The sequence below is a fragment of the Heteronotia binoei genome, chromosome 21, assembly GCF_032191835.1.
Source record: "Heteronotia binoei isolate CCM8104 ecotype False Entrance Well chromosome 21, APGP_CSIRO_Hbin_v1, whole genome shotgun sequence".
NCBI lineage: Eukaryota > Metazoa > Chordata > Lepidosauria > Squamata > Gekkonidae > Heteronotia > Heteronotia binoei.
Window position 1 is genome coordinate 169,757,506 of NC_083243.1, and position 8,124 is coordinate 169,765,629.

At 41.5% G+C, this 8,124-nt stretch overlaps 1 protein-coding gene across 1 annotated transcript in view; it reads right to left on the reverse strand.

Moving 5' to 3' along the window:
• ZFP91 (ZFP91 zinc finger protein, atypical E3 ubiquitin ligase) overlaps nt 1-6,497 on the reverse strand; it is a 31,281-nt gene extending 24,784 nt beyond the window's left edge. The window contains exons 1-3 of the mRNA XM_060261220.1: nt 5,484-6,497; nt 3,619-3,644; nt 1,652-1,864 (exon numbers count right to left, since the gene is read on the reverse strand). Of these exons, the coding sequence (XP_060117203.1) occupies nt 1,652-1,864; nt 3,619-3,644; nt 5,484-5,857 (613 nt within the window). The 5' untranslated portion in view covers nt 5,858-6,497. The remainder of the gene's footprint in view (nt 1-1,651; nt 1,865-3,618; nt 3,645-5,483) is intronic.
• Nucleotides 6,498-8,124: the final 1,627 nt, after the last annotated feature.

Here is an 8,124-nt window from a genome sequence, read left to right on the forward strand (position 1 = left end):
GATACATAGAAATAAAACTTAGCCAGGTTCAGGCTAAGTCCCTTTAGTAGCCTACAAGAAACATGCTTGGATACACTTTTCATGGAAAACCAGTTAGGATACTTTTCTTCTCAGCCTGATACTTCTGTTGATTTTTTTTGTCTTCTTTACATAAAGTGAACATCTAATGTTTGTTTCATGACAGAAATGCTTCAACTTCCTTTGAGTAGAGATAAAAGCATGTCTCTGTGCCAAACTATTATAAAGTGTCTAAATTTCTGTTTTTCAAAAATTAACATTTTAAATAAGGTCTGATTTCTAAACCAATCTCAAACTTATTTGAGTAGTATTGTGACATGACTGGACGTCACAGTTGGCTAGAAGAAATAATGCACAATTTGCTGACCTTTCAAAATATTCCCATTTTAAGAAAATAAGAGCCCTGATGGTCAATCTAGTCCAGCACCCTGTTTCACACAGTGGCCAGTCAGTGCTTCTGGATGGCCAGCATAGAGGCTGAGGCCTTCCCCTGATGTTGCCTCCTGGCCCTGGGATTCAGAGGATTAGTGTTTCTGAATGTTGAGGTTCTCCCCAGTCACCACTGCTAGTAGCCACCTGATAGACTTATCTTCCATGAAGCTATCCAATACCCTTTTAAAGGTGTTTATTCTTGCAGCCATCACTACATCCCCTGGCAGCAAACTGCACATTTTAATCACTGTAAAAAAATTCCTTTTGTCCACACTGAATCAGTTTCAATGGATGCCCTCAAGTTCTAGTATTTTGGGAAAGGGAGGAAAATGTCTCTTTGTCAATTCTCTCCACTCGTGTATAATTTTATAAACCTCTATCATGTCCCCCCTTAGTCATCTCTTTTCTAAACTGAAAAGTCCCAAACTCTTCAGCCTTTGCTCATAGAGAAGGTTCTTCAACAACCCCTTATCATCTTGGTTGTCTTCCTCTGTACTTTTTCCAGCTCTGCAATGCCCTTTTGGAGATATGGTGGCCAGAACAGTACCCAGTATTCCAAATGGGGCCACATTATAGATCTATACAGAGGCATTACAATATCTTCAAATCAACTGAAACTAATTCTAGTTTGTCTGAGTTCAAGAAAGTTGCAAGGTGATGGTCAGCTTCTCCACAAACTAATGCTCTCTTAAATTCATGTTATTCTGTTTTATTGTTGACAACTATCAGCCAATAAACATTTTCAAAATCATAATCAAGTTATCAAATGTGTGCATCATTGCTCTTGTATTCCACTACTTTTCTACTTTAACTGCCACATCTGTCCTCCTGCAGTGGCATTTCAAAAGAATGTTGTAATCACATTTTCCCTGATTTTTGACCATTTACCCTGACTTCTCAGAAAATTGCATGGTATTACAGTTTTACATCACAGGAACAACCAGAATGACTTTGTTGCAGTTGTCTGTGAAAATCAGTGGAGTGAAATATGTGCCATCCTAGGAGACAGTTTGCTTTTTAACTATTAAAAATGTCTTTACCCCATTTTGTGGGCATGGACTTGAGGTAACCATATGAAGTAAAAATAACTTCTGCCAAAGGCACACAAATTATGGCTTTGAGAGTAAACATCATCTTATAAAACACAAATTTATAACAGTTCCAAAATTTTCATTTCCAAGTGATTTAATGAAACACATACCAAATTCTAGCTGATCTGTGTTTGGTTCTGACTTGCAGATGAGATGCAGGGATCCAGTCTTGGACCTAGAACTGCGTGAATTCTCCGGTTCACACTGGTGAATTGCAGTTGCCCTGTTGCTACGCCAGCCTCGAGTGGGCCTGGCTGTACTAACTGGGATACCAGCAGCAATAATAGTTGTGACTTCTTCCTCTTCCGTTTCTTCTTTTGGATCTGTGATATAAACACATAAAGACATACCTGGATCAAGAAGGAAAACCCTTTCTATGCTTAGAATTACTGAGTTGGAAAAGATCAAATAAAACTCTATTCCTCCTGTAACTCTCAACAAATGGGGACTATTAATCACCCCATAAAGATCACCACCAAATTGTGAGATAATATGCTAAATATGAACATTTAGTTCAGAACAACTGACATAACTTCTAAAGACAGAGATTTAACCTAATTAGCTTTCTATTCTAGCACTTATACACTGTTCTTTGCACCTGTTCCAGACTGAATTCATTGGACCAGCATCCAAAGATATAAATACAGCAAAATAATTAATCTACTAATACTTCATTAACAATGCAATAACTGAATAGCTAGCTACTTCCACCTCCTTTTTTCTGAGTACAGCGTGTGTAGAATCAATGTATGTCGATGCGGAATGTGAGGTATCAAGAAAACAAACCTCTCACAATTTTGCTTATACAATATCTTCTTCATCTGTAAATCTTCCTCCAATAGCTGTTTGAACACTGAAGAGGTAATTATTCCCTTTAAAAGTGCTTTAACTATTACACATGGGTTTTCTTCTCCTTTTATCCAATAAAAGCTCTGTGATACATCGATCTAGAGCAGTAAATAGCTGTTGTAAATCACTTATCACCAAATAGACAACTGAGCAAAAAAATTTTGCAACTCCTATAGCTTTGCTTTTTAAAATCACTGTCAGCGAACAGATATGTAACTAAATCATAAGAGTACGTATCAGAATGAATTGGCAAACATGGTGAAATGTGTCTCCTGATATTCGCATATAAAGGATACTTTAAAAGAACATGTACAATCGTAATGCTCTTACCCAAGACGAAGGGCAGATTTGTTCTGAATAAAGTAAATGTATGATCCTTCCCCTCATAACTACCAAGGAATAGGTGGGTTTTAAAAGTCCTTGTTTGAAAAGTTAGTAATAGAAAACAGTGCCAAATCAATATTCACACATCCTTCAATGCCACAACTGGTAAAAATCTGTCTTTATATAGGCTTCAATACCTTCTGAAAAATAAACCCAATAGAGATGTATTTTGAAAATGAAATTTCTGCAAGATGGAAATAACTTTCCAACAGTGAAATCCTAAGAAGAATTACATTCTTCGAAATTCATTTAAGTCAATGGCCTTAAGGGTGGTGTCGGCTTCGAGAGCCTCTATGTGTGAAAGAGCAACCTGTGGCTCCTGAGCAACAGTTTGGCCACCCCTGGTCTATTAGATAGCAACAGCAGAGACAGCAGGAGTACGGGATAGCATAACTTCTAACAAAACACACAAAAGGAAATACTTAACACTGCAAAAAAAGCAGACTGAGTTCTTTGTTTTTAACTTGTGTGAAGATGCTACACGACTTCTGTCAATATATCTGCACAACTGCATAAAATATTACTAACAAAAAGAAATAATTGGCAAGTAAAGCAACTGCAAAATAGCCAAACTGCATGGCAGTACGTTCAGAATCAACAAAAGGAAGTACTTGAAATGATGTTACATTAGCTCATGGAATGCACTAGGCACTGGATGTTTTATGTGAATTTTTATAAAGATGGCCCTAATTCACAGATCAACCAACAGCTATGAGATACAACAGATATAACATCCTGAAGCAATATTTCTGACTACTAATTTATCAGTTTCTTTGTGGATCTAGAACAGACTAATAAGTGAATCTAAAACAGACTTCGTTTTAGAGAAACATGTAAACATTACCTTTCACAACAGCTTTTTCCAGGTACCTGAAATAAACAAAATGTTAAAAAGTGGTGAATTTCTACTATAACAATTAAACACTTGATAGCCTGAAAGGAACAAATCATTCAGAGTACTGTAACTGCTTCAATAAAACTCAGTTTCCTTCCTGAACAGTCTTGCCATAAGCTCTTATCACAAGTGCATAATTAAGAGGTTTAAGAAAAATTTAGTGACTCCTAAGACGTGACAATAAACATTAATATCCCAGAACTCAATAGATTCTTCCTGATCTTACATACATTGCTATTTTCTTCCACTTGCATCTGGTTAACTTCTTTTAATGCTTATAATGCCATTCAGGGATATCAGTGGGACTATGTCTGCTTGAAAACCTTAATTTTTACTATTTTACAGCTTGGCCAACAGGTAATCACCATTGCTATTATCAAATACCTTTCCCCATATAACATTAGAATGGAAAAGCTCGTTTCACTTGTTAATTTTGTACATGGCTCATGACAACCCTATTACAGGAACCAGCAAATTACTTAGGATCTGGATCCCATTCTGTTAAATTCTGATAACATTCAGAGCAACTGTATGAATGTTTATTTGGAAGCAAGGTCTACAGCTGTGTAAAATGTTGACTACTATCTAGTATAACACTTCTGTTCTTCTCCCTCACTTCTATAATTCCACATGAATGAATAAAACAGAAATATTTAACTTGGCTTTTAAAAAAATGATATAATGAAATGGTTGAGGAAGGCAATTTAACTATCTCACAGTTTATTGCTAAGTATCACCTTGCTCTTACTACATATTATCTTGTTCTTACTACATAGTCTTCTGAGTTTGAGCCCAGTGGCACCTTTAAGACCAATGAAGTTTTATTCTGGGTATAAAGTTTTTATGTGCATGCACACAAAAGCTTATAGCCAGAATAAAGCTTTGTTGGTCTAAAACAGGGGTGGCCAAACTGTGACTCCTGAGCCACATGTGGCTCTTCCACATATATTGTGTGGCTCTCAAAGCCCCCACCTCAGCCAGCTTGGAGAATGCATTTAAAGTTGCTTTCTTTTCATCTCTCCCTCCTCCTCCGTTTATTTGCCTTCCTTCCCTCCCTGTCTTGCGGCTTTCAAATATCTAATATTTAATCTATGTGGCTCTTACATTAACCAAGTTTGACCTCCCCTGGTCTAAAAGGTGCTACTGGCTGCTTCAGAACAACATGGCTACCCCCCTGGATCTACACTGTCTTCCGTTTTTGTAATCTATTATCTGTACTCCACATGGTACGCCTGGTTTTAGACCTCTAAAAAAATCTGCGTTACTTTCTAGTTTTATATTAATAGTCTATTGCAGTTATTATGGAGCATTATTTTAATACTTTGTAATTTGCCTACAGACTCAGTGAGAACAGTGAACTATAAATTGTCCTCCAACCACAGCACAAAACTGAAACAATGGCCCAAAGCTAGGTAGTTTTCTTAAATAGCTTCACATGCTAACTTATTACTGTGACTCCCCCCTCCCCCACAACAATAAAACCATTTCAGTGAGAACGCCGAAGCACCTCATTAGAGTGGGGAGGATAAAAAGCCAATGACACCTGTACAGCTATAGGAGGTTTCATCTAAGAAAGGCGAGAAGGAGCAGAACAGAGCAACACGTGCTGGAAAAAAACAATAAGGAAGGGCTGCTGCATTCACGCCTTACTGCTTGTGAGCTTTCCAGGTGCATCTAACTGTCCACGAAAGTAAAGAGGCGGACTTCTGTCTGTGCTACCAGGGCATCTGTCACTACGGAGGGCTACTCCCTCGGGTCAAAACGTTACGGTAGGGCCGCAAGGAAGGAGCGCGCATCCCTCCAGGAATACTCACGAGCCGCGCGGAGACGCCTTCCTGCAGGCAACGCCAAGCAGAGTGGCAGTTGGCAGCGGTTCGGCTTCAACGCCAGGCAACAGTTCCTCAGACTCGTCGTTCAGCTGGGCGCCGGGGCTGCTGCGGCGACGGCGAGGGTACTCAGCCTTCCTTCGTCGTGAGGCGGCGGCTGCTGCAGCGGCGGCAGCCCGGCCTCGCTCCCGGCTCCCCCGGAGCACCCGACTGCCGCCAGACTCCTCCTCTAGGTCGACGGTAACACTGGAAGGGGGCGGGGGACGCCGGCGGCTGCTGGGAGGCGGAGTGCACTCCTCTTCTCCGTCCGGCTGCTGTGGCTCTTCTTTCTGCGTCTCCGGCTGCTCGGACGCTCCCGGCATCGGAGCAGCTGGCGGAGGGGGCCCCGATAACGGCTCCCACTCCCGCTCCTGACAGTACTGCTTACCGCTCACTCCGCCTCTGTTCGGAAGTCTCCTCCCCCTCCGTGGGAACGAGACCAATGAAACACAAGTTCAGAGTTCAAGCCGGACGCAAGATCCTCCTACGACAACCAATCAAGAGAACAGATGTAGGACCTTGCCCGCCCACCCTGCCAATCAGAGCAATAAGCCGGGCTGGCTCGCTACGGGCCAATCAACTGGCGAGTCACGTCGGGAACGCGCGTGCCGAGTCACAAGCCCGGCCGTGGCGCGCGCTTCCTACAACTAAACCGTTTAACTGTAATCTCGGCCTGCGCCGTGTGAAGCGTCCTTCTCCCCGCGTTCCAGTTGCGAAGAGGTTATCAGCTGACACTACTCCTAGGCAACCGTTGGTCCTGTCGTCGTCCCCCTCCCCCCCTCAGTTTGGCCCTGTTTGGAATTCCGAAGCCTCTGTTTGCAAGAATTGAAACAAAGTGAAACCAAGTACCTTTGGAAAACCTGTTTCCTGGTTTTCACATCGCCTTCGGTTTTCGAAGTTCCATGTTTGGAGAGATGGGAAAAAAAAAAAACACTGTAGCTTCTCCTTTAAGAAAAAAAAGCACGGTCGTATGGCGGGTGATAGTAGCTGACAAAATGGCGTTTGATGAGAGGAGGCGGGGCTTGTGAAAGACTCGCCCGTTTCCGCTTTTGAGGCTGGTACTGCGCATGTGTTCATAGTTGAGTTGTGGGAATTAGAGTTTTTAGTATGGTCCTAGTTTTTTATTGCTACTCCTCTGAAATTATAATAATTGTTAAGAATCCTCTACTTGTGGGACTACAGAAGAGGAAAAACGTATGAGTTCTAAGTGCAGTGAAGTCGCTTCCGACTTGTGGCGACCCTATGAATTAACAGCCTCTAAAACGTCCTGTCGTTAACAGCCTTGCTCAAACTGAGGCCGAGCTTTCTTGATTGAGTCAATCAGTTTCGTGTTGCCATCACGTCTTCTGTTACCTTCAACTTTTCCTAGCATAATTTTTTCCCCAGCGACTCTTCTCATAATATGAGCCAAGTATGATAGCCTCAGTTTAGTCATTTTAACTTCTAACAGGCCTCATTTTGGACAGGAGCTCAAAGCGGAGCTCCGGAACCTCTAAATTTTTATTGTGCTCTTTCTTAACCCCCCCCCCCCCAAAATGCTGGGCTTCATTGTTCAAACCCCCTGTGAGAATTTTGCTGAACTCTTGAGGTTTGACAAACTTTCTAATATTTTCTTCCTCAAAAATGGGAAAATAATCAAAACATATAAAGCAGACAGAAGGAAATCATGCCACTGGCCATGCAGAAGAAAGTGAGTTAAAGAGTATGATGGGAGTAACGTTTTATTATGACAATTAGAATTCAAGACGCATTTTAAGGTAGATGCTGAGCTGATATAATTTAGTGCACCTTCCAGCGATGACCCCGCCTTCTAAGGAGGTCAGACTTTATTTGATCTAGAACCCACTTATTTGTCATCTTGATGGTCCACGGTATCTGTAAAACTCTCCAACATATTCCAAAAGAATCTACTTTCTGTCAGCATTCTTTGTCCAGTTTTCACACCCATACATAGTAATGGACAATACTATGGCATGAATTAACTTGGTCTCAGTCACATCTTTACATTTATAGCTCCTTCATTGCTGCCTGATTCCTTGGGTTCAATCCCCTTTTTGGTTGATGATGAAGCTGTTGTACAAATCTGCAAAATTATATATCCTTGGCCAATAAAAGACATTCAACTGAAGTTAGGGTTCCAAGCTCTGACTCAAGAAATAAATGGGGACTTTGGGGGTGGAGCCAGGAGCAAGGGTGTGACAAGCACAATTGAACTCAAAAGGGAGTTCTGGCTATCACATTTAAAGAGATTGCATGCCTTTTAAATGCCTCCCCTCTGTTTAGAAATAATGAAGTCTAGAGGCTTTGGGACTCATAGAATTGGACCCCTGGTCCAATTTTTTGAAACTTGGCCGGGGTGTGTGTGTGTTGAGGAGAAGCACCAAATACTATGCTGAAAATCTGGTGCCCCTACCTCAAAAAACAGCCTCTCCCGAGCCCCAGATACCCACAGATCAATTCACCATTATACCCTATAGGAATTGTCTCCATAGGGTAGGGGTGTTGAACGAATTTGTTATGAGGGCCTGATCTGATATAAATGAGCCCTTGTCGGGCCAGGCTATGTGTGTCATAAAATGCAATGCTAGGG